At 39.2% G+C, this 27,285-nt stretch overlaps 1 protein-coding gene across 2 annotated transcripts; it reads right to left on the bottom strand.

The window, feature by feature from the left end:
• Positions 1–279: 279 nt before the first annotated feature.
• rad52 (RAD52 homolog, DNA repair protein) lies at positions 280–26,116 on the bottom strand. Of its 2 annotated transcripts, none has more exons than XM_060928190.1 (11): positions 25,719–26,116; positions 22,762–22,902; positions 22,546–22,639; positions 16,014–16,081; positions 15,733–15,851; positions 11,571–11,646; positions 11,091–11,344; positions 5,751–5,929; positions 890–967; positions 574–819; positions 280–441 (listed from the first exon to the last, which is right to left on the bottom strand). In XM_060928190.1, the coding sequence occupies exons 1-11, from the start codon at positions 25,776–25,778 to the stop codon at positions 383–385; spliced, it is 1,374 nt and encodes a 457-aa protein (XP_060784173.1). In that variant the 5' UTR covers positions 25,779–26,116; the 3' UTR covers positions 280–382. The 2 variants fall into 2 exon arrangements, with proteins under 2 accessions (XP_060784173.1, XP_060784174.1); XM_060928191.1 differs by having other exon boundaries at positions 22,762–22,863.
• Between the last annotated feature and the right edge of the window lie 1,169 nt (positions 26,117–27,285).

Raw genomic sequence — 27,285 nt, 5'->3', positions numbered from 1 at the left:
TGGAGTCAGATGAACCGAAATGACCCAGATAACCAGGGTTCCACGCATGATGTCATGTGAGATTAGCTCTGAGGCAAGGCTGCTTTTTTCCAGATCCGGAAGCTGTCATTTATCAATAGTTTTGTGCTTGATTTTTTTTTTTTTTTTTTCCCCTGCTTTACTTTTGGTTATTACTAATGAGATATTCATTTTAAAGCATGACATAAACCAACCATTTTTTACAGTGTGATGCAGATCCTGTTTTTTAGTATTATCTTTAACATAACTATGTCCAGTAGCTTTTTGAACAATGTTATATTTATTAACAATTCTGTACAAATAAAAAAAAAACATGCAATAAATTAAATTCAAACAAACAAAATGTCATAAGTTTATAATAAGTTCAAGGCTCGAGCTTCCTTTTCTTCAGGTAATGTCCTTGTCGGTATGGGCTCTGCAGACCTGTAGGATTTAACAATTTTTATAATCGAGCGCAAAGTATAAAAACTGAAATTATTTCTTACTTAAAACTACTTTAGTATACTAATTATTGGTCTTTCTCAGTCCCTTGTCCCTTGTGTAGATTAGCCTTACCTGTTCCTCTGGCTGCATTCTGGGCTGCTGAATTATTGTGTCTGTAGTTCATGGCTCCTCCTTGCCCCTGATGGTCATGGGGCTGAAGTGGTGGTCTTTGTGAAGTGGATCTTTGAGGAGTTTTACTGCGCGTCGACATCGCGTGTTCACTCGGTGTAACAGAACGAGGTATCCCTGACGATTCTCTTGATGGATCATCGAGCATTTCGATGCCATCCAGAGTAAAATCCCACAACCCTGGGTCATCTGAGGAAAAGGTTGGTCAGTGATGCAGAAATCTCCTCTGACACTACACTTAATCAACATGAACTCTTACCAGTCATACATTCCTCCTTCTTGACCAGCATTTCATGTCCAGAAGGTGTGCTGTGGTTAATGGGACCCAAAGCCTGACCTGAGGAGACAGTACTGCTGTAGACAAGGCAACTTTACGCTTCGCATACAAAAACTGACCCAAACAAGAACCATGGGGATTTTAAAGGTAGTTTCCCAACAAATCAAAAGACAGCAGTTGTGACGCAAAATTAGGCTTTCCTGCCAACTATATTGAGGAAAAGACCAAAATTTCATTATTCAAGAGCTTTTAAACACATTTGTGACACCAGGTGGCCAAAGAATGAAATGCAATTATTAATAATAATAATTGTGGGTGGTAAAAGCGAGCAACTGGACTTGCTTGAAGATTCCTGAAGACATTTCACCTCTCATCCGAAATCTTCAAGCAAGTCCAGTTGCTCGCTTTTACCACCCACAGTTACTATGACCTGGATGATTGAGAATCATCAGACATAATAATAATATCCTGCAACTCTGTGCATGCTTCTGTGGATTTGAGCTACAGCTAATACAGGTGTTCTAAATAATAATAAAAAAAAGGTTTAAAAATAATGGCAAAAGGCAACGCTTAAAAAAATGCCTTTTGAGCATAAATTTCAGCTACTTCTACAATACATGAGACATTACACGACATTTAGCAGACACACTTATCCAGAGTGAGATACAATGTGGGCAAAAGTCAGGTACAGTACATGAAGTACTGAACTTCTAGAAAAAAAAGTTCTAGTGCCAACTGAACAAGTGACAGCAATACTTCGTGGAATATACTGTTGAAATACCAATACTCAAACAGCCAAGCAAACAAAACCAACCATATAAAGAAAGTATAACTAAATAGAACTCAAAACAGCTAACCCCAAATCCGAAATCAACTCCTCTCACGATTTTTGGAGGAATTTCACAAAACTTGACAGGATTCTTTATTATATGTCAGTAATACGCATATTGCAATTTCAGTCGCATTTTACCAGAGTTATGGCATAGTTTGTTCTTGCGATAGTCGAGAATGGGTTTTTCCAATCAGATTTATTTTAAACCAGGTTATACTGGCTACAACACGGGGATTGTATAGAGGAACACATCCAAGCCCTGAAGCAGGTGTTGAAAAAGCAACACACTTCAAAAAAAACTACAGATGTTCGAGTCATTCGGTCATAAACACACAAATGACCGTGTCATTATAGTTGAACTCAGTTTAACCCTGGCACTCAATTTATAGTTCAACTATGAGTCATGCCGATAATAAAGTAATCGGAAGTAATAATAATTAGGGCTGGGTTAAAAGTTAGTTCATGAAGATTTTGTTTGGAAGTCAATAGGTTTGCTTTCTGACCACCTTCAAACGCAGACTGAAGACTCATCTCTTCAGGTTGCACCTCTCCCCTTCTTCCCTGCCCACTGTGTAACTGTGTTTTGGTCTAGCCCAACCCAGGCTGTTTTGGTCTAGCCTGGGTTGGGCTAGACCAAAACACAGTGGGCAGGGAAGAAGGGGAGAGGTGCAACCTGAAGAGATGAGTCTTCAGTCTGCGTTTGAAGGTGGTCAGAAAGCAAACCTATTGACTTCCAAACAAAATCTTCATGAACTAACTTTTAACCCAGCCCTAATTATTACTTCCGATTACTTTATTATCGGCATGACTCATAGTTGAACTATAAATTGAGTGCCAGGGTTAAACTGAGTTCAACTATAATGACATGGTCATTTATGTGTTTATGACCGAATGACTCGAACATCTGTAGTTTTTTTTGAAGTGTGTTGCTTTTTCAACACCTGCTTCAGGGCTTGGATGTGTTCCTCTATACAATCCCCGTGTTGTAGCCAGTATAACCTGGTTTAAAATAAATCTGATTGGAAAAACTCATTCTCGACTATCGCAAGAACAAACTATGCCATAACTCTGGTAAAATGCAACTGAAATTGCAATATGCGTATTACTGACGTATAATAAAGAATCCTGTCAAGTTTTGTGAAATTCCTCCAAAGATTGTGAGAGGAGTTGATTTCGGAAGGTGAGCACCCTTCCCGGGACGGACGGATGGACATCGCCATGACATAATCCTCCTTTTGGCCAGCGGGGGATAATAAATTGTGAGGGAAGTTGACTTCAGAAAGCAAGCACACCTTGATGAACTTGCCCAAGTACAAGTTTGTTAATAATCACGGGCATAACTCTGGTAAAAATTTGCCCAAATTAAACGAAATTTCAATCTGTGTATAACTGTCATATAACAAAGCTTTCTGCCAAGTTTGGTGAAATTCCTCCACAAATTGTGAGAGGAGTTGATTCCAGAAGAACGTACACCCTCATGAAATTGTCAAAGTACAAGTTATTTAATCAAGGGTCAAAACTCTGGTAAAAATTTTACAAACAAAATTAAATCGCAATATGCATATTACCGTCATATAACAAGGCTTTTTGCCAAGCTTCAAGAAACTTGTCCAAAAATTGTGAAAGGAGTTGATGTTAGAAGGCGAGCACACCTTCATGAAATTGTGAAAGTATAATTTTGTTAATCAAGGGCCGCAACTCTGGTAAAATGTGACCGAATTGAACGAAATTGCAATATGCGTACTACTGACACATAACACAGAATCCTGCCAAGTTTTGTGAAATTCCTCCAAAAATTGTGAGGGGAATTAATTTCAGAAGGTGAGCACTCTTCCCAGGACGGACATCGCCATGACATAATCCCCCTTCGGGCCTTTCGGCCAGCAGGGGATAAAAACAAAAGGTATTGCATCTATTCATCAAAAAGAACTACACGGAGTGCAGAATTATTAGGCAAGTTGTATTTTTGAGGATTAGTTTTATTATTGAACAACAACTATGTTCTCAATCAAACAAAAAGACTCATAAATATCAAAGCTGAATATGTATGGAAGTTAGAGTGGGGTGTTTTTAGTTTTGGCCATTTTAGGAGAATATGTATGTGTTCAGGTAACTTTCACTGTGCAGAATTATTAGGCAACTTAATAAACCAAATATGTAGCCATTTCACTTATTTATTTTCACCAGGTACACTGATATGACAACTCCAGATTTGCAAATAAACATATGTGACATTCAAACACAAAACAAAAACAAATCAGTGACCAATATAGCCACCCTTCTTCATGAGGACGCTCAAAAGCCTTCCATCCATAGATTCTGTCAATTTCTTTATCTGTTCACGACCAACATTGTGTGCAGCAGCAACCACGGCCTCCCAGACGCTGTTCAGAGAGGTGTACTGTTTTCCCTCTTTGTAGACCTCACGTTTTATAATGGACCACAGGTTCTCTATGGGGTTTAGGTCAGGTGAACAAGGGGGCCATGTCATAATTTTTTTCACCTTTCAGACCTTTACTGGCTAGCCACGCAGTGGAGTATTTGGACGCATGAGATGGAGCGTTATCCTGCATGAAAATCATGTTCTTCTTGAAAGATGCTGACTTTTTCCTATACCACTGCTTGAAGAAGGTTTCTTCCAGGAACTGGCAGTAGGTCTGGGAGTTGAGTTTGAGTCCATCCTCAACTCGAAAAGGTCCAACAAGCTCGTCTTTGACGATACCAGCCCATAGCAGTACTCCACCTCGCTGGCGTCTGAGTCGGAGTGGAGCTCTGTGCCCATTACTGATCCAGCCACAGGCCCATCAAGAGTCACTCTCATCTCATCAGACCACAGCACCTTAGAAAAATCAGTCTTAAGATATTTCTTGGCCCAGTCTTGACGTTTTATCTTGTGTGCCTTACTCAGTGGTGGTCGTTTTTCAGCCTTCCTTACCTTGGCCATGTCCCTCAGTATTGCACACCTTGTACTCTTTGACACTCCAGGAATGTTGCAACTCTGGAATATGGCAGAACTGGATGCTAATGGCTGCTTGTTAGCTTCACGCTTGATTTTCCGCAGATCATGTGCAGTTATTTTGCGCTTTTTTTTTCCCCCACACGCTTCTTTCGACCCTGTTGACTATTTGCAATGAAACGCTTGATTGTTCGGTGATCACGTTTCAACATCTTCGCAATTTCAAGAGTGCTGCATCCGTCTGCAAGACATCTTACAATTTTATACTTTTCAAAGTCTGTCAGATCTCTCTTCTGACCCATTTTGCCAGAGGAAAAGAGGTTGCCTAATAATTATGCACACCTGATCTAGGGTGTTGATGTCATTAGACCACACCCCCTCTCATTACACAGATGCACAGCACCTGATGTACTTAATTGGTAGTAGGCTTTCAAGCCTAAACAGCTTGGAGTGGGACAACATGCATTAAAAGGATGTTGTGGTCAAAATACTCACTTGCCTAATAATTCTGCACTCAGTGTAAAGATGTTATCAATGCACTAAAAACACTGCATCTCTTATCAGAAAATGAAAATATTTGTTCCTTCATTCTGCATTTTAGCAAAATTAAATTCAAATAAATGTATGTATCATGTTTAACAGTGGGCATTGCCACAAAGCAGTACATCGTTGTTTGTCTAGATATGCCTTCTGGAAATTTAGATGTTTGTGCATGCTGAAAAATTAAACAGCACCACCGAAGCAGACTACATTTGTTCCCCTCACTTTGTTGCATCGGTGACTGATGTAACAACAAGGAATGGTGGAAGCCCTACCTCTCAAATTTCCTGAGGCAGTACCAAAGACCATACAGACTAGAACCTTTAGTACTGGACTGGGGAGATGTTTTCTAGTACTCTGTGCAGTGGAAAAGGCCTTAGGTCCATCAGTGCAGACTATCATCATCATGATTCAATAACCCAAAATTCCCTGTCCATCATAAAATCCTCATATTACAAAAAAAAAAAACCTTAATCATCTGTGGTTAAGCAAATTAGTGGATCTGTTCATTGTACCCGTGTTAGGATGAGACTCTGTGAGTTCAGACTTTGGTTGCATTCTCCCCTGCTGCACCTTCTTGGCCTCCATCTCCTGTCTGAATTTCTGCTGCAGCTGCTGCTGCCTCAGCTTCCTCTGCTGCTTAGAGTTCAGAGCAGGGTCAAAGGAGGACAAGTCGGCCATGTCCACTGATGATCTGACCACAGAGAGAGAGAGAGTGAGTGTGTGAGTGTGTGTCAGCACGTTGGATTTTACAAACAGGAGCAGCTGTAGAACTGGTGTGGTTTGAACTAACATTTCATTGCAGCGTTGCTTCAGCACAATGACTCATATCCTGTGCCTGTATGTAGTCTGACTGTGCTATTTAATTCATACGGGACAATATTTCACAATAATTTACACTTTCACAAGATGCATTATCTATTGAGCAGTGGTTTTGGAACACTACAACATTAAAGTTTTTAACAAAAGGTATTTAATATATAAAGAGACACTGGAGTGGCTCAGCATTATAAAGATACTGAAGATACTTGCTTTTAGGAAACTGTATCATGACATGACTTCCTTTCAAAACTGGCATCATATAGTCAGATTTTCCAACTATCCATCCGTTATCCGTAACCGCTTATCCTGTGCAGGGTCACGGGCAAGCTGGAGCCTATCCCATGAAGGTACCAAGGGTGTTCGGTTTATTTATTTTAAATTTTCTAGAGAATAGAACCCAATTTGTCAAGTTGAACTCGAATGCAAAGTCAGGAAAGATCAGCACAAATACAGGTTCTCCCCAAGGCACAGTTCTATCTCTTGTTTTTTAATTTACTATCTACACAGCAGATTACCGGCCACAGCACTCAAATAGTCAAATTTGCAGATGATACTGCTCTACTAGGTCTAATAGAACAGGATGACGATAGCCACTACAGAAAAGAGAGAAACTCCTTTGTTGAGTACTGAGACAGTCATTTTCTAGAGCTTAATGTCAAGAAAACAAAAGAACTAGTGATTGACTTTAGAAGAAACAAGAGATCCACTGAGGCAGTGGAAATTAAAGGGGTAACTGTAGAAAGAACGAACGCGTACAAATACCTGGGTGTTGTTTTTAATGACAAACTGACATGGACTGACTATACAGTGGGGCAAAAAAGTATTTAGTCAGCCACCAATTGTGCAAGTTCTCCCACTTAAAAAGATGAGAGAGGCCTGTAATTTTCATCATAGGTACACTTCAAATATGAGAGACAAAATGGGGGGAAAGAATCCAGGAAATCACACTGTAGGATTTTTAACGAATTAATTGGTAAATTCCTCGGTAAAATAAGTATTTGGTCACCTACAAATAAGCAAGATTTCTGGCTCTCACAGACCTGTAACAACTTCTTTAAGAGGCTCCTCTGTCCTCCACTCGTTACCTGGATTAATGGCACCTGTTTGAACTCGTTATCAGTATAAAAGGCACCTGTCCACAACCTCAAACAGTCACACTCCAAACTCCACTATGGCCAAGACCAAAGAGCTGTCAAAGGACACCAGAAACAAAATTGTAGACCTGCACCAGGCTGGGAAGACTGAATCTGCAATAGGTAAGCAGCTTGGTGTGAAGAAATCAACTGTGGGAGCAATTATTAGAAAATGGAAGACATACAAGACCACTGATAATCTCCCTCGATCTAGGGCTCCACGCAAGATCTCACCCCATGGGGTCAAAATGATCACAAGAACGGTGAGCAAAAATCCCAGAACCACACGGGGGGACCTAGTGAATGACCTGCAGAGAGCTGGGACCAAAGTAACAAAGGCTACTATCAGTAACACACTACGCCGCCAGGGACTCAAATCCTGCAGTGCCAGACGTGTCCCCCTGCTTAAGCCAGTACATGTCCAGGTCCGTCTGAAGTTTGCTAGAGAGCATTTGGATGATCCAGAAGAGGATTGGGAGAATGTCATATGGTCAGATGAAACCAAAATAGAACTTTTTGGTAAAAACTCAACTTGTCGTGTTTGGAGGAGAAAGAATGCCGAGTTGCATCCAAAGAACACCATACCTACTGTGAAGCATGGGGGTGGAAACATCATGCTTTGGGGCTGTTTTTCTGCAAAGGGACCAGGACGACTGATCCGTGTAAAGGAAAGAATGAATGGGGCCATGTATCATGAGATTTTGAGTGAAAACCTCCTTCCATTAGCAAGGGCATTGAAGATGAAACGTGGCTGGGTCTTTCAGCATGACACTGATCCCAAACACACCGCCCGGGCAATGAAGGAGTGGCTTCGTAAGAAGCATTTCAAGGTCCTGGAGTGGCCTAGCCAGTCTCCAGATCTCAACCCCATAGAAAATCTTTGGAGGGAGTTGAAAGTCCGTGTTGCCCAGCGACAGCCCCAAAACATCACTGCTCTAGAGGAGATCTGCATGGAGGAATGGGCCAAAATACCAGCAACAGTGTGTGAAAACCTTGTGAAGACTTACAGAAAACGTTTGACCTCTGTCATTGCCAACAAAGGGTATATAACAAAGTATTGAGATGAACTTTTGTTATTGACCAAATACTTATTTTCCACCATAATTTGCAAATAAATTATTTAAAAATCAGACAATGTGATTTTCTGGATTTTTGTCTCTCATAGTTGAGGTATACCCATGATGAACTTTACAGGCCTCTCTCATCTCTTTAAGTGGGAGAACTTGCACAATTGGTGACTGACTAAATACTTTTTTGCCCCGCTGTATTTCATCATTGTTGGCTAAATTGAGTCCACGCCTGTACTGTATGAGGACGCTGCAGTCTTTTAATGTTAATTCTGAAGTAATGAAAATGTTTGCTATGTCTGTGATATGCAGTGTGTGGAGCTACTGTGTTGTGGGATGGGGAGGGAATGCAGGGGTTACTGAGAAAAATAGGATTGATAAAATGAACAAAACGGTAGGAAAAATGGCGGGGTTGACAATTACATTGGATAGAGTATACTATGACCGCCTGGAAAAAAATGACCATTAAGATTATGCAGGACTCTGGTTGTCCTCTCCATACTTGTTTGAGTAACAAAGTTATGGAGACCACCTGTGACACGCACTAAGCGGTATGCTCTCTCTCTCTCCTTTATACCACAAGCGGTTAGGCGGCATAATGAGCACTTTAAACGCACCTTTGTAGAACTCTTTTAGCCGAATGTCTGTGTGTTTAATGTTTAACTTACTATATTGTAGTGTTAATTTAATGTTATTTGTATTATATCAGTGCCTGTAACTATAGGCGCAGATGCATGTGTATACCCTCAACAGAGGATAGTTTTATTTTATTATGTGGGCATGACGGTGGGCGTATGCAATGTAATTTCCATTGATATGGATGCAATAAACTTGACTTTATCCCAGCTGACGATGGGTGAGAGACAGGGTACACCTTGAACAAGTTACCAGATCATCACAGGACTGATACATAGAGACAAACAACCATTCACACCTACAGTCAATTTAAAGCCACCAATTAGCCTAACCTACATGTCTTTTGGACTGTGAGGGGAAACCCACACAGACACGGGGAGAACATGCAAACTCCACACAGAAAGGCCCTCGTTGGCCACTAGGCTCGAATTCAGAACCTTCTCGTTGTGAGGCGACAGTGATGACCACTACACCACCGTGCCGTCATCTCCCAACTACACCTTATTTATTCACCTTTATGGCAAAATGGGCACATTTTAAATATTATAAAATCTGTTGGAAGAGATACACTACCGTTCAAAAGTTTGGGGTCACCCAGACAATTTTGTGTTTTCCATGAAAAGTCACACTTTTATTTACCACCATAAGTTGTAAAATGAATAGAAAATATAGTCAAGACATTTTTCTGGCCACTTTGACCATTTAATCGACCCCACAAATGTGATGCTCCAGAAACTCAATCTGCTCAAAGGAAGGTCAGTTTTATAGCTTCTCTAAAGAGCTAAACTGTTTTCAGCTGTGCTAACATGATTGTACAAGGGTTTTCTAATCATCCATTAGCCTTCTGAGGCAATGAGCAAACACATTGTACCATTAGAACACTGGAGTGATGAGGGCGTCATAGCTCAGGTGGCTAAGGCGCCATACCATAAATCTGGGGACCTGGGTTCGATTCCGACCCGAGGTCATTTCCCGATCCCTCCCCGTCTCTCTCTCCCAATCATTTCCTGTCCTGTCTCTACACTGTCCTATCCAATAAAGGTGAAAAAGCCCCAAAAAAATCTTTAAAAAAAAAAAAAGAACACTGGAGTGATAGTTGCTGGAAATGGGCCTCTATACACCTATGTAGATATTGCACCAAAAACCAGACATTTGCAGCTAGAATAGTCATTTACCACATTAGCAATGTATAGAGTGGATTTCTGATTAGTTTAAAGTGATCTTCATTGAAAAGAACAGTGCTTTTCTTTCAAAAATAAGGACATTTCAAAGTGACCCCAAACTTTTGAACGGTAGTGTAAATACTATATGGCCAAAAGTTTGTGGACAGCAGACCATCACCCATATGTGGGCCTTCCCCAAACTGTTGCCACAAAGTTTGAAGTGCACAATTGTAAAGAGGTGTCCCCCCCCGCAACTAAAGGGCCAAAACATGTTTCATCATGACAACATTCCTGTACACAAAATGAGACATGGTTTGGTGTAAGGACTCAAGTGGCCCAAGCCCTGACCTGAACCCCATTGAACACCTTTGGGATGAACTGGAATGCCAATTGCACCCAAGACTCCTCACCCATCATCATTGCCCGAATTCACTAATGCGCTTGTGGCTGAATGAACACATCCCCACAGTCACACTCCAAAATCGAGTGGAAAGCCTTCCTAAAAGAGTGGAGCTTGTAATAACTGCACAGCAGGACCAACTTTGTGGTAAAGCCCATGGTTTTGGAATGGGCACACGGGTCAAGTGTCCACACAGTTGATATAAAATGAGCTTTTGTTTTAAAAATAATCGTAAATCTTCATGATTTTAATTAAGCATTTGTACCATGCAACATATATCGGTCTTAAAGTAAGTTTTTAATGGAGATGATCCAAATACAGGGACTATGTCTCTCTATTAAACATTTAAGTTCATATTTTTCCCATATGTGGCACTAAGGAAGGAATAAAACATTTGGGACATGGTGTTATAGGAAAATAATCAATAACGGATTGTTGATGTTTTTATAATAATAATAATTTAAAAAACAGGATTATTTTCCTATCACAGCAAGTCCTGAAGTGTGTTTTTCTCCTTACACCACAGCAATTTACCAATTATTCTAAGTTTTATTTATGAATGAATAAACCCAACTTTTGACTGATGGTATGACTTCATGCGAGCCATTAACAGTCCAGCTGAGCATCATGTTACCTGGACATGTTAGTAGACCTGTTTTCATAGTCCTGTTGAGCCAAAGTGTTGACTGAATGCGATGTGATACTTGGGATTGGGTTCCTCGAGCTCTCAGTGTTCTGTAGCACTGGCTGGACTCCAGCCTGTACTGCTTCATCTGGATTACTGAAAGCCCTAGAGTCAGTACAGGACAGGCTGTTGTAGCGAGCTTTCTCCACTGCCGGCTCATGATCACTGCGCTTCGTCTTGTGTGGGTTGAAAGGTGAACGGGGCTGCCAGAGCAGAAAATTAATCAGTAACTGCATTTCCACTTCCAGCTTTCACACATGACTGCCATTTCCTTCTGGTAGTGGACGATAACTAGAACAGGTCAGTGTTAAGTAACGGAACACCAACCAAATTCAGAGAAATCACTGAAAGCCCACTACGGCCAAGACATTCATGTCTGTGTTTGTAAACGTCTGACTGCAACCTCTAATTAAATAAAATCCTACTAACCTGCTTGGGAATCTTGTTGACTGCTGTCAGATACTCCTTGTTAAGGATGCAGTTTCCAAGAGCGTTTCCAAAGCACCTAAATGCAAAAGATCCACTGAGTGTAATTCAAATCATTCCAACGTAAATACACTTTATGAAAATACACAGGATTTTGCTAATAATCAGTGCAACTATCGACATATTTTCACATCATACTCCAGTGTCGCTGCATATGTAGCCCAAAAGTAAATGGAAGATATTACACGGTTGTGCAAAGATAGGAAGTTTATCTTTGGGTGGGGAACATATTCATGACAGAGTGAAGCGAATGAGCGAAAATATTTTCAACACGAGAAGATAAACTTCATATCTACACACCACCATGTAATGTTCTTTATATTATATGGACACATCCCCACACACACAAAAAAAAAGCAAGTTAATCAAAAGAATTTTAATTTTGGACCAGTTCGCCATTGACAATTCATGTCTCATCAGTGGGAAAACACTGGGAGTGACGTCACTGGAGTGAAATATCAGGAATTATTATACATACAGGACACTTTTTCGATGGAATAAAAACATTTTTTTCGCGGTTCGGTTTCCATCAAATCCTGTGCTCTGATTGGCTGGCGAGCGGGCCCGTATCCTACAGTACAGACCCCGGTTACGGACCTCTGGCAACTTGCTTGTTCACAACAACAACAAACACAGTAGCAATTTTTGTCAACATTTATCTTTTTTATAAGATTTATTTATGATTTTGATCAAAAATCTTATCAATTTTTGCCAGCATTTCTCAACATAATAGCATTAATTTTACAGCATGGATAGCGATAACGACAGTGTTCACAGCGAAAGCGAGTTTTACTACCCTGAGGAAGAAGAAATAAAAGAAAACATTTCAGGAGAAAGCTAAAAACCTGTAACTTGCGAACGCTGAGCAAAAACATGGCTGAATCCTGAATGACTCAATTTTGTATAAATAGGGGACTACATGGGCAGCAAAATTTAGTTTTTTTTTTTCCTGCCATGGAAGTGCACTTGTATACCGAGGAGGAAGCCATTTGCATTACAGCCATGAATGAGGATTCAAAATGGTGCCTCAGCTCGGTTTTCCCTTTCGGCCGCTCTCGTTTTCTGTTAGAATTTGGTAAAAAAAAAAAAAAAAAAATATTATATATATATTATTTACCAGCTTAAAGTCGGTCCATATGGTGAAATACTGTGACCTCGGCCTTGAATACTGACCTCGGCCCAGAGGGCCTCGCTCAGTACTTTCAAGGCCTCGGTCACGGTATTTCATGATATGGACCTCCCAGCTGGTAAATACCATATATGTATTCTGTTCCCTTCTAGCGAGTTTCATACATTTGGTTTGATAGCATGCAGTATTGTTAGCATATCGCTTATCCTACATGTATTACATCACTCTACCCAATGGAGAATGAGCGTTGAATATGGTTTACGACAACATAACGTCACACGTCGGAGATGTAAAATTTCCACGCTAACGAGTGACTGACAATTTGTAAACAAACATGGCTGCCAGCTTTGCTTCGTTAAAAACTGAAGATTTTGAGAGAATTTTGGCTGCCAGGTCGCTCCGTTGTGTGTAGCTGTCGATGTTGACTTTAAAAGTGACTCAGTAAATTACACAGGGAAATGTACGAGTGAAAAATACTGTGGCGAGTATGCATGGAAGAAGTGTCTGGAGACAGAAATCTTAGTTTCTTGGTCGTTAGCCTGTGCTAGAAGTTCTCGGTAGCACTAGCTTCCCTGCGTGAGCATTGGCCTTCGCAAACACTATTGATGAACACCAGCTGGAAGGTAACTGGACTGCCATGCTAACAGCACCGAATCGCAGGTAAGCTAGCGTTGGTCTTCGAGTATGGTGATATGAAGTGTGTGTATGTGTAATAATAATAATAATAATATTGGCTGGTTTTTTTTCATGGTTGAGCAGATATATTCCATTCAGCTAGCATGATATTGAACCCGTCTTCCACTTGTTCAATACCATGGAATATATCTGAATGGAATATATCTGATATACCACAAAAAAAAAGCCAGCTAATATTATTTAAATGTGTCATTCAGGTCTGTGATGTATTTTGTATGAAAAATACAAAGTTTTTCAACACAAGAAGATAAACTTCATATCTTCAAGCCAATGTGTGATTTTCTTTTTAGTATACGGGTTGTTTTACAATCAGGGTACAAAGTTTGTGTCACAGGCGTCCAAAATTCAACTTGATTCAAACTGGTTCTTGTACCAGTTTTTAAGTGAAGGACAAGTTAAAGAACAGATTTCAGGTAATTTGACATACGTGTATGGTAGTTTTGTGTAATCTGCTATAAGATAAAGAAAAGTAGCAAAAATGTTAAAGACTCCTTGTCAAAAAAATAGCTGATAGAAATAAAATTCCAACAGTTAAGAAATTGTTAGTAGTCCATAACATTCACCTAATGTTATACCATGTGTAACAGTTTGTATTATAACAAGATTAAGTGTAGCTTTAAGCAGGGCTGGGAGAAACAAATGAAGTGATTCTCGGAGAGGACTTTTTTTTTTTTTGACAATTCAGAATCCACTACTTCCATAGTGCTTTTAACCTCCTAGGGCTTAGCGGTCACATGCGTGGACAGCACTTTATGGAAATTCGGAACAAGAATCCACATATGTGGACATACTTTTTCTCTAAAAGTACATCTTATCAGAAGATGATGCTTAGTTTTTATTCTAATCAGGTTCTAATAAGCCCAAATGGCAAAGAGAAATAAAAAATGCATGTAAAAAAACAGCTTGGGCCTTAGGAGGTTAAATATAAGGCTGTAAGCTTTGTGTTAGTTGTCTCTAATATTTATGTCCCAATATCTTGACCACATTTTAGGATGAAAATAATCATTTTAGATATGTTATTTTATATTGAAAAATTAGCTGTCTCGGAGAGGACATTTTTTTTGACACAATTACATACTAATTTGATCAAAATAGTCTGAAAACTTACTGGCATTCGACATTAAAACTTAACTATGTTTCCAATGATATGGAACCAAATATTTGTTTTATGGTATAAAGAATGATTTAAGTGCATCCCTTTTGGAGCTACCTGTGGTCAAAAAAGCACTTTTTCTAAATGACACGAGTAATTTCACTAAATATGACATATATTGCCATACATTCACCAAAAATAACATTAATCACCAATTTTTTTTTTTTTTGCATGGTAAATAGAGCTATCACAGGGCTACAATAAACAACCAAGTTTATTTAGTCAAGCCTTTTGATATTGAAGATAATAAGTGTTAAATGTGATTTTTAGCTTGCGTACCCTGATTGTAAAACAACCCATATAGTAGATAGTAGATCGAACTTTGTCATTGTTTTAGAAACAACAAAACACAGTTTAGCAGCTCTCGGTACTGGCAGTGCAAAATGCAAGGGACAGGGAATTTAAAAATGTATATTAAATTTTATATATACATATAATTATTATAATATATGATATACATCACAACATTCACAAACAAAAAGTACCCAAATTTATCAAAACAATTCATTGATTTCCTCACAAGTGACACATAAAGATTTGTGACGGTTTTGGTTCTCCATGTCCCGGATGGAGCTCGTATGAAAAATACAAGTGGCGTATTTCCTAGTAAAACACTCCTGTCCAAATAATATAAAGATTTACATGTTTGACTTTTGTGGAACTGTCAGAAACAAGTGTGCAAAAATCATTAGCGTGGTTACCTATGCATTCCTGAAGGTTTTAGAGTTTAAAAAAAAAACACCATCATACAAAAACTGAGTTGTTTGCATGTTTATATGTCTGTGTAAGAAACACACAACCATAAATTCTTGCCTGAACAAAAGTAGTCTCCTCTCTTAATGAGTGAATTTGAGAGATTTAGAGCTTAATTTACAAATCCATAAAAGGAGTTCATGATAGTGTTCTACAGAAATAGGCTTTGCATAAATATTTACCGACGCCCCAACAACTGCCCGCACACCTGCATTATAAGTGAGGTTGGAATAATTCTATTCTCTGTTCTTGTCTCAGTACACATAATATTGATCATCTTGTCTGTAGTAATCATCCACACAATACGGATGCAGGAGATCGACATGAAGTTGAAAAACAACAGAGTTTTCCTTGAAACCAGAAATTGTGTTTACTTCAGTGCTCGTTTCAGCCCATCTGTAACAGCCTCTTTTCTCGCCTTCTCCAGAGACAGCGCCTTGGATTTGAGACCCTCACTGACTCCATAGCCCACATCTTCATGGAATGAGCCATCCTGTAACAGACACGCTCCTCACTTACTGGAAATACAGTATCACTTAACTGCTCTGCTGGAACAATTGGACACACTGGTCCTTTTGTGGATAAGTTTAGATACTCCTTGTGTATATTATGTGCAATTAATGATCTAAATTCTTTGGCTTGACAGCTTTCTTACCTTTAACTGAACTTTCACAAATGCACTGACTCCAACGTAAAATTTCCCGTTAATCAGGTCCACAAAATCTGCACAGTGAACAGTTTGTTAAGGGAAGTTCAGGAGCAATAGTGCACATGGCATTTTTCTTTGAGTAATAAATAACCTAAAGCATGGCACAATCCTAATAATGTTGTGCATGTTACAGTGGTGCTTGAAAGTTTGTGAACCCTTTAGAATTTTCTATATTTCTGCATAAATATGACCTAAAACAACATCAGATTTTCACACAAGTCCTAAAAGTAGATAAAGAGAACCCAGTTAAACAAATGAGACAAAAATATTATACTTGGTCATTTATTTATTGAGGAAAATGATCCAATATTACATATCTGTGAGTGGCAAAAGTATGTGAACCTTTGCTTTCAGTATCTGGTGTGACCCCCTTGTGCAGCAATAACTGCAACTAAACGTTTGCAGTAATTGTTGATCAGTCCTGCACATCGACTTGGAGGAATTTCAGCCCATTCCTCCGTACAGAACAGATTCAACTCTGGGATGTTGGTGGGTTTCCTCACATGAACTGCTCGCTTCAGGTCCTTCCACAACATTTCCACTGGATTAAGGTCAGGACTTTGACTTGGCCATTCCAAAACATTAACTTTATTCTTCTTTAACCATTCTTTGGTAGAACGACTTGTGTGCTTAGGGTCGTTGTCTTGCTCCATGACCCACCTTCTCTTGAGATTCAGTTCATGGACAGATGTCCTGACATTTTCCTTTAGAATTCGCTGGTATAATTCAGAATTCATTGTTCCATCAATGTTGGCAAACTATCCTGGCCCAGATGCAGCAAAACAGGCCCAAACCATGATACTACCACCACCATGTTTCACAGATGGGATAAGGTTCTTATGCTGGAATGCAGTGTTTTCCTTTCTCCAAACAGAACGCTTCTCATTTAAACCAAAAAGTTCTATTTTGGTCTCATCCGTCTACAAAACATTTTTCCAATAGCCTTCTGGCTTGTCCACATGATCTTTAGCAAACTGCAGACGAGCAACAATGTTCTTTTTGGAGAGCAGTGGCTTTCTCCTTGCAACCCTGCCATGCACACCATTGTTGTTCAGTGTTCTCCTGACGGTGGACTCATGAACATTAACATTGGCCAATGTGAGAGAGGACTTCAGTTGCTTAGAAGTTACCCTGGGGTTCTTTGTGACCTCACCGACTATTACACGCCTTGCTCTTTGTTGGTCGACCACTCCTGGGGAGGGGAACAATGGTCTTGAATTTCTTCCATTTGTACACAATCTGTCTGACTGTGGATTGGTGGAGTCCAAACTCTTTAGAGATGGTTTTGTAACCTTTTCCAGCCTGATGAGCATCAACAACACTTTTTCTGAGGTCCTCCGAAATCTCCTTTGTTCATGCCATGATACACTTCCACAAACACGTGTTGTGAAGATCAGACTTTGATAGATCCCTGTTCTTTAAATAAAACATGGTGCCCACTCACACCTGATTGTCATCCCATTGATTGAAAACACCTGACTCTAATTTCACCTTCAAATTAACTGCTAATCCTAGAGGTTCACATACTTTTGCCACTCACAGATATGTAATATTGGATCATTTTCTTCAATAAATAAATGACCAAGTATAATATTTTTGTCTCATTTGTTTAACTGGGTTCTCTTTATCTACTTTTAGGACTTGTGTGAAAATCTGATGATGTTTTAGGTCATATTTATGCAGAAATATAGAAAATTCTAAAGGGTTCACAAACTTTCAAGCGCCACTGTATGGCCTGTCACTCAAATTACATAATTTCCTAGTAAGAACAATAAAAATAAATAAATCATCTTTTTATCTAGCACATTTCACTAGATAAGATCTGATCGGGATTATTTGAGTTATCAAGATTAAATCATTACCCAGTCATGTGTTTCAGTATAATATACACTATAAGTATTTGCAGTCACATTCTCTACTATGTGGAGTCTTGAGCTAATTTGTACAATTATTGTAATAAATCTTGACTAGTTTATTTCATATATTTAAATATTGCACAAGTTATATGGTATTTATTATGATTTTATATTAAAATATGTAATTTAAATGTAGTGATTAAAAAAAATGTTTGGGTATATTCTGAAATGTATTCCCGTTATGCATGTGACATGTCACTTCCTGTCAATTGTTTGGGATGAATGATTGGATGTCCACGTGAGTTCAAGCGTTTGTCAAGTTATGCTACTTGTTTAAGAAGCTACAAGTTGTAATATCCTTTTTTTAAGTTTACCGTCAAGAACTAGAAGTTGTAAAATCTTCTCTTAGACTCGCTAAGGAACTGCAAACTGTACAATCCTCTCAATCCACAAGCAGGCAAAAGTGGTATGTTACGTTTTGTTTGGTTATTTTAATCACGTCTAAGATTTTGTGTGTTTGATTGTTGTATGTTTTATATTTATCTCGTCTAGTTCTACGGTGTTTTTATGTTTGTCAGTGAAACAAAACATCAGTGATTAAGAACCTGGGCCTTGGATGTGTAACTAAGCGCGGCATGCTATATGTCCAAAAACCTGGAACACCTGACCATCACTACTGTGTGTGCTTGCTGAACATCCCATTCCACATTTAGTTCCCCCTTTGCTCTTATAACATCCTCCATTCCTTTCCACTAGGTTTTGGAGCACGTCTGTGGGGATTTGTGTTCATTCAGCTGCAAGAGCATTACTGAGGTCAGGCCCTGGGGCGCAGTCAGAGTTCCAGTTCATCTCCAAGGTGTTCAGTGGGGTTGAGGTCATAGCTCTGTTCAGCCCACTCGAGTTCTTCCACTCCAAACTCGGCAAACCATGTGTTCATGGAGCTGGGTCTGTGCGCAGGGGCGTTGTCACGATGGAACAGGTTTGGGCCTCTCTGTTCCAGTGAAGGGAAATTGTAAGGCTACTGGATTCAAAGACATCCTATACAATTGCGTGCTTCCAACTTTGTGGCAAAAGTTATGGAAAAACCCACATGTGGATTTAATGGTCAGGTGTCCATATCAAATTCCTTCCCACGCCATGTGGCGCATAGGGCGGCGCCGATCTCCATTTCCGTAGCCATCGGCCTCTCACCTATTACATAGCTAGGGTTACAGTGGTGGGCTAGTCCTCTGGTAACTGCGAGAGTTTGGCTCCCCACTCGCATCTGTATTGCAGCGTGCCTTGCCAGATGGCAGTAGGTGCCATTTTTATGATGGTCTTTGGTCTGACCTGACCGTGAGTAGAACTCGCGATCTCCTGCTCGAGAGGTGGACACGCTAACCACTAGGCCAACTCACGGTATTGGTGTCCATATACATTTGGCCATATAGTGTATATTATCCAGTCAGCAGACATTACATTTATTCCCAATTAGTTATATCAAATCAAATTGCTGCACTGTGATATTTTGATCAATATTCTTCTTTACCAGCTTTGATCTATGGACTAATGATAAATATAATATTGTTGGTAGTATTTAGTTAGACCAGTCACTCCAATTAAAATGTATATTAGAGGTCATCTAATGAATGTTTGAGTATAGAATAGTATACTATTTATTTATCTATTTTCTTGGTATATACAATTATTATGCAAATACTATTGTGTTTCAGTACTAGAGCAGCGGCTACAATTATCGACAGTCCATAATTATCGACAGCTTTTCAGATTTACCAATAAAAAACAAATTTTACAAAGGTGAGTTTCAGTTACAACAGTTATTATTGGTTAATTAATCAACCCGAAGACCCTCCTCGCCCTTTAATCTTGTCGTCTGATGACACAGCTCGTGACCTGAGATGGATTTGTTTTTAGCACGCATCAGCAATTTGAGGAAAACCCGGATGTTATCATCGTAGGTAAGCATGGTGGAAAGATCATGGACATGTTTTTACTTATCAAATTCATCAATATTTCATGATCTCCTTGTCGAAACCTACTTTGTTTCTTACTTTCATTTGACAGTCACCATTTTGTATCTAAACGCGTGTTTGAGAAGTCACGTGAGGTGTCGATAATAGTGATCACTTTCCCTGGTGTTCACCATTATCGACACCCTGTGGAATTAAGGGACATTTACAACTGTCATGGATCGATCTTTGTGTAACATTGCAGATGACGTACTTTAAAAAATAAAAGTGCTGTGATTTATAATATTTTTTTTCTGATTCATAACAGAATGGAATGTTTATAGAGTATCTGGAATCCGACTGCAATAAATAGAATTCGAGCAGAATTAAATTCCTCACGTATAAAAAAAATTACATGCTTGACATTCAGATTTTTCTATTCCATTCAGAAATGTTTTTTTTGCAGTTTGTTGTAAATATCTACCACATATTACAATATCAGCAGACATTTTATATTTTGGTTCGAGGAATGACATGCGACCTTTGACCTGGATTTTCATGTGGTTACAATATCAATGGGGGAAATATACTTTATTAACAATATCTCTCAACAAATAAAACTACAACATACAAATAAATATATTGAATAAAAACTCATTTAAAACCCTGTCCAGGGATCAAAATATATACTGTCCACAAAATTGAAATAAACTACTCGATTCGATAATTTTTGACTATGTCCGCATTTTCAAAGTAATTGTTCAGTTTCTTAATGGTTCTCGATCCTCTAAGACTTAATACAGCTGATTTGATAAGAATGAGTGACAGTTTGACTCTTAGCCAGTGTAGAACAGTACTGTAATCTTGGTCCTTTTTCCTTGAAACTTTAATCGATAATTCGCTAATGAAACGTTCCGCTTCCCTTCCATTCCCTCCATAGGGGGTAAAGACTAAAGGGGTGAAGGAGCCCTGTTCAATCTGTATAACGCGTTGGTTGTATTGGCGTTTCTTTTCATTCTCATTAGTGGAGAATGTTGTTTCTAGTTTCTGGTTCAAGTGGCTCTTAGCAAATGGGTTGAACACCCTTACGTCAAAAAATGCTCGTTGACCCCTTATCCAGAAATCTCTTGCACAGACATCTAGCCTGGCTTCATCTGAGGAGTTGGCGCTACTATGCAAAGCTTCGCCAGTTAGCGTTTCCAGTTGTGGCTCGATTTCAACATCTTGACATACATCGTTAAGTAAATCTGCAAAAAGATCTCTTACTTCATCATGGCGTCTGTGTATAAAACCGCCTTTCATACATGACATGGCGTGGTCGACATCAAAATGTTTACCACAAGCACACATTGTTGGTAGATACTTTGGAGTCCAACGGTATCTAAGGCAAAGAGCATCATAGAATTCTCTTTTGCTCAAGTTGAGGTTCTCTGATTGTACTGGTAGGGTAGTTAACCAGCTTGAGGCTCCCTTCATCATGTTTAGGTCGTTTGCTCTTAGTTGCTCTTTATTCATCTTTTCACGGACTTAAATTACAATATCAATTGCCTACAAAACTAGAAAACTAGAAATTAATGCAAACAACGACGAATGATTAACAAAATGTGATCTACGAAAATATTTAGAAAGTGGAACAAAGATTTTCTGACAGGTTCAACATTATCAGTTCATTTGTTGACAAACATTAGAATTACTTCCTCATTTACGTAAGCACCGACGTCGATATGTTTATATAAAAGATATTTTGTACAATATAAGTCTATGTAAAACAAATGTTAGTTTTTATGTTTTGTTAACTTAATACCACATACCGATTATTTTTTAACAAATAATCATCTGGATGTCGATACTTGTGGAACGGTGTCACGTGATCCGATACGCTAAAGTAATCGGGAATCAACTCCCTGTTTTTCCAGTGGAAGTTTGAATAATTATTCATGCACAATTTATGCACTGAAAGTCTTTTCTACTTTTGCAATGGCCAAAAGATCGTTAAGGTGTCGATAATTGTAGCCACCACTCTAGTCTGTATATATTTTACTAGTTTTTCTATTTTTCCAGTCGAGAGGCAGTAAGAAATTCTTCTATGTTGATTAATAGCTGAATGTATGTATAATTAACCTACTGTTATTCTTATGCATGACTATTTTTATCCAAAATTTAATAATGTAATTGGGGCGGCATGGTGGTGTAGTGGTTAGCGCTGTTGCCTCACAGCGAGAAGGTTCTGGGTTCGAGCCCAGTGACCGACGAGGGCCTTTCTGTGTAGAGTTTGCATGTTCTCCCCGTGTCTGTGTGGGTTTCCTCCAGGTGCTCCGGTTTCCCCCACAGTCCAAAGACATGCGGTTAGATTAACATGGAGTGGCCTTAGGCTGAGGTGCCCTTGAGCGAGGCACCTAACTCCCAACTAATCCCCGGGTGCTGTTAGCATGGCTGCCCACTGCTCTGGGTACGTGTGTGTGTTCACTGCTTCAGATGGGTTAAATGCAGAGAGGAATTTCACAAATGTATGTGTGATGAATAAAGTTGTTGTTCTTCTTCTTAACCATGTCCATGACGACAACATTTATCTTTAAGTCAATACTGACAGACAACGTAAATCTGTAAAGCTTGAACTGAGGCAACACACTAATATACATTCAAACAGTATCATTCATATTAGATCATCCTTACCAACATTTTGTTGAGAAATTGAGTGAGACCAGCCATTGTAGCCAAACATTTCATTTGCCAGACTAATGACCTTGTGACCCTCAATGTAACACACCTGCAAACAGACAGGAAATACTTCGACAAAGTCCAAAATTGAAATCTATACATATATATCATGCACTGCAAATTATGATTCAATACCAACACTGTACAAATAGTATAAGATGGTCTCCTTGCCTTTTGTCCTCCTCCTGCCTGCCGAGTGCTAATGTACTCAGGTCCAAGCATCTGTCGAAGAGCATTCTGAATGGCCTGGTACTCCTCAGCAGTGTAGTGGGACTGAAACATCATCATCATCATCATTTCTGTCTTCAACTTCTACTGAGCAATTCTATATTAAAGATTAGATTGCAATCCTAATTCCCAAAAAGTTGGGACGCTGTATAAAACATAAAAACAATGTGGTGATTTGCAAATCATGCAAACCCTATATTTAATTGAAAATAGTACAAAGACAGGGTGGCACGGTGGTGTAGTGGTTAGCGCTGTCGCCTCACAGCAAGAAGGTCCGGGTTCAAGCCCTGTGGCCAGCGAGGGCCTTTCTGTGCGGAGTTTGCATGTTCTCCCCGTGTCCACGTGGGTTTCCTCTGGGTGCTCCGGTTTCCCCCACAGTCCAAAGACATGCAGGTTAGGTTAACTGGTGATTCTAAATTGACCGTAGGTGTGAATGTGAGTGTGAATGGTTGTCTGTGTCTATGTGTCAGCCCTGTGATGACCTGGCGACTTGTCCAGGGTGTACCCCGCCTTTCAACCATAGTCAGCTGGGATAGGCTCCAGCTTGCCTGCGACCCTGTAGAACAGGATAAAGCGGCTAGAGATAATGAGATGAGAATAGTACAAAGACAACATATCAAATGTTGAAACTGTGAACTCATTGTTCATTTTGAATTTAGTGCCAACAGCATGTTTCAAGAAAGTCAGGACAGGGGAAACTAAAGACTTGAAAAGTTATGTAATATGAATTTTAAAAAAAACTAATTAGGTTAATTGGCAACAGGTCAGTAACATGATTGGGTATAAAAAGAGCATCTCAGAGATGCAGAGTCTCTCAGAAGTAAAGATGGGGAGGAGTTCACCGCTCTGTGAAAGACTGCGTGGGCAAACAGTGCAACAATTTAAGAATAACGTTCCTCAATGTAAAATTGCAAAGAATTTGTGGATCACATCATCTATGGTACATAATATCATTAAAAGATTCAGAGAATCTGGAGAAATCTCTGTATGCAAGAGACAAGGCTGAAAACTGACATTGGATGCCTGTGATCTTCAGGCCCTCAGGAGACACTGCATCCACAAATGCAAGTTAAAACCATATATAAACAAGATCCAGAAACACCGCATATATACACACACATACAGTACTGTGCAAAAGTCTTAGGCACCTTTTTTTTGTATTTCATACAAACTTTGTTATAGATTTCTATTTTATGACTTCTATATTATCAAGTCAGTACAAAAACATTTTAGAGTTCCAAAAGTTCATTTTCAGAAGAACAACTTTATTTTTCACATGCTTGTGAAATTCCTCTTTGCATTTCACCCATCTGATGCAGTGAGCACACACACGTGAGCAATGAGCACACACACATACCCAGAGCAGTGGGCAGCCATGCTAACAGCGCCCGGGGAGCAGTTGGGACTTGGGTGCCTCGCTCAAGGGCACCTCAGCCCAAGGCCGTCGCATATTAACCTAACAGCATGTCTTTTGAACTGTGGGGGAAACCGGAGCACCCGGAGGAAACCCACGCAGACACGGGGAGAACATACAAACTCCACACAGAAAGGCCCCCGCCGGCTGCTGGGCTCGAACCCAGAACCTTCTTGCTGGGAGGCGACCGTGCCGCTTGGTACAGGCACAAAATTAAATGTTACAGAAAAAAAGTTTTGTATCTGAGCAGTGTATTACATAAGAGAGCACTTTTCAGATTAAAAAAAGAAAGCATAATGAAGGCTACTGGGTTTTGGTGCAAAATTACGAAGCAAGTCTGACCAGAAGAACTGGGGCTGGTTCTGTAAGATGCTCAGTAAAATCTACAGCTCATTTCCTTATAATAAAACTGCACTCACTGTACCCGAGACTACTATTTTTATTTTTTAAACCAAAGTGTCATCTTACACCACATATTGACTTTGTTTCATTTATTTATTATGGCTTACTGCTTATAGTTTTTTTTTTAACGTTGAAACATTTCATTTCAGTATTTTTAAGCCATTTTTGGTCGACAGCATATTTTTACACGTGCCTAAGACTTTTGCACAGTACAGTACTGTGTATATACATCTACACACATACAGTACCAGTCAAAAACCTGGACACACCTTCGGATTCAATGGTTCTTTATTTGTATTAATTCAAAAAAAAAAAAAGTCACTTCATGTCTTAAAGTAATGATGGATGTCGTTTCTCTTTACTTAGTTGAGCGGTTTCTTGACATAATATGGATTATTAAAGTTGTGTAGCAGGGCTATTTACTGTATTATTATTATTTACTATTAACTCTTTGAACTCAAATGCATTAAGAAGGCATGCGATTGCAGTAATTAGCTTTTAACGAGACACACCTGTTAACTGAAAAGCATTCCAGGTGACTCACTCATGAAGCTGGTTAAGATAATGGCAATGGGTGGCACGGTCGCCTCACAGCAAGAAGGTTCTGGGTTCGAACCCAGTGCCTGGCGAGGGCCTTTCTGTGTGGAGTTACCCAACAGTCCAAAGACATGCAGTTAGGTTGATGTGGGGCGGCCTTGGGCTGAGGTGCCCTTGAGCAAGGTACCTGACCCCTGACTGCTCCCTGGGCGCTCTGGTGTGGCTGCCCACTGCTCTGGGTGTGTGCGCGCGTGTGTTCACTGCTTCAGATGGGTTAAATGCAGAAGATGAATTTCACTGTGCTTGAAGTGTGCATATGGTTTAAAAAAAAAGTGTGTCAAGGTAAATGCTGGCTACTTTGAAGAATCTAAAATATGGAAGAGTTTGTTTTTAACACTATCACATAACTCTATATAGGTTATTTCATAGATTTGAGGTCTTCAGTATTGTTCTAAACTGCAGAAAATACAGAAAAACCTATGAATGAGTAGGGGTGTACAAACTTAACTGGCACTGTGTGTGTGTGCACCTGTATACATGTCCATACCTGTCCAAAAGACATGCTGGCTGTGTGCTTTTTGTCTTCTCTTTCATTACAGTGTTCCATGTGTAGCTGTGTTTATTATCGTCCTGAATTATAGAGCCTGTAGCGGTCAGATTAATGCTTTCACAGATGGTTTATTAAACACACTTTATGGTGAGCAAGTTGCCATACTGCACAATAATGACGTAATTAGCTGGTTAGCTTTAGCCTCCATGCTGATTTACTCATCCTGGAGTCCGACTCACATCTGCACCGGTGTTTCTACTGCTGTGGAATCTCAGGATTCTTTTAAATATATTCCTAAATGCACTATAAGCCTTTCGGATATTACTTAATGATTAATATAATAAAAGATTGCTCGAATATTTCAACTTCCCGCGTTGAGAAAACCCTAAGCCTATCCGTGCGCAACACGTCATATAGTGGGTGGTCCGTTAATAGGTTGATTCCCAAATAACCCATTAAAAGTGCACTACATAGGGTGCGTTTGAAAAGGGGAAATGCTACATAGCGAGGTATTCGAAACGGATCCAGCTCTCGTTTCCTGTCTTCTGCCTATTACCCATAAATCTGTGCGGCAGCTTTCTCAACTCCTCGCGACAGGGAAGAAAAAAATGGCGGACCGTACTTCACAAAACAGTGATTTTTGAATATAAATTTAAGTTTTTGAGCTTTTCTTCACTTATATTTTTGAAAGCTTACCGAGAAATAAATATTGTGCTATCTTATAACACCATGACTGTAACAAAATAAATTTGTTTAGTATGATTTTTGAGGTATCTGTTAGCCAACGAGCTAACTTTTTTTTTTTTGGAAAACCAAACATTATACAAAACATTGGAAGGGTGGGGTAGAGAAAGAAAAATACAGTCATTAATTAAGAGAAGAAAAAAATTATAAGTTGCCATCAAAATAATTCTCCTTTCGGCTTTGCGGTTGTTCAGTCCTTTAAGAGAGTTCATATATGATTTGACCTCATTTTCAAACACAGCAAATGAGGGTTTCCTTCTCCCCCATTTACATCTATGAATATGATATTTACCCAAAATAAAAAGATTCAATATAAAATTATATGGTTCACAAAATGTTTTTCTTTCAAAGAAAAACAAAACATCTTTTTTTACTAAAGGATACACTACAAGACCATACCTCACAACACAGACGCTCAACCTCGACCCAAAAAAACCTTGAGAAAAAACATTCATAAAATAAATGACAAATAGATTCAGACGTAGCACCACAGAAAACACATAAATCTGAAAGGTCTGTTTTAAATCTTTGCAATAGTGTGTTTGTGGGGTCAATTAAATGTAATATTTTAAAAGAAACTTCCTTGACTTTGTTATTAAGTATGTAATCACTTAAGCAAACCCAAATCTTATCCCAATCAATGTCCACAAAAAGGCCATTCCAGTAACTTTTACACCTTGGAGTAACAGGTGTCTGTATTATCTGTCTTAGCCACTTATTATTACATTTCCTATCTCTAATGTTTACACCATTAAGAAATATATTATTGTAAAAGTGTGGAGTAGACTGTTCGCAAGGAGCTTGAGATAATATTCTCATA

The sequence above is a fragment of the Neoarius graeffei genome, chromosome 8 (assembly GCF_027579695.1).
Source record: "Neoarius graeffei isolate fNeoGra1 chromosome 8, fNeoGra1.pri, whole genome shotgun sequence".
In the NCBI taxonomy this organism is placed as follows: Eukaryota; Metazoa; Chordata; class Actinopteri; order Siluriformes; family Ariidae; genus Neoarius; species Neoarius graeffei.
The sequence above is the reverse complement of the archived record's forward strand: the minus strand, read 5'-3'. Positions and strand labels throughout refer to the sequence as shown.

Excerpts from the sequence above, each read along its gene's own strand:
- rad52 (XM_060928190.1), bottom strand. The coding sequence starts at position 25,778 with ATGGAACACTGTAATGAAAGAGAAGACAAAAAGCACACAGCCAGCATG. Across the intron at positions 15,852-16,013 it reads TTGTGAAAGTTCAGTTAAAG|GATGGCTCATTCCATGAAGA; the intron begins GTAAGAAAGCTG and ends TGTCTGTTACAG. Across the intron at positions 11,647-15,732 it reads GGGCTGAAACGAGCACTGAA|GTGCTTTGGAAACGCTCTTG; the intron begins GTAAACACAATT and ends TTTTGCATTTAG.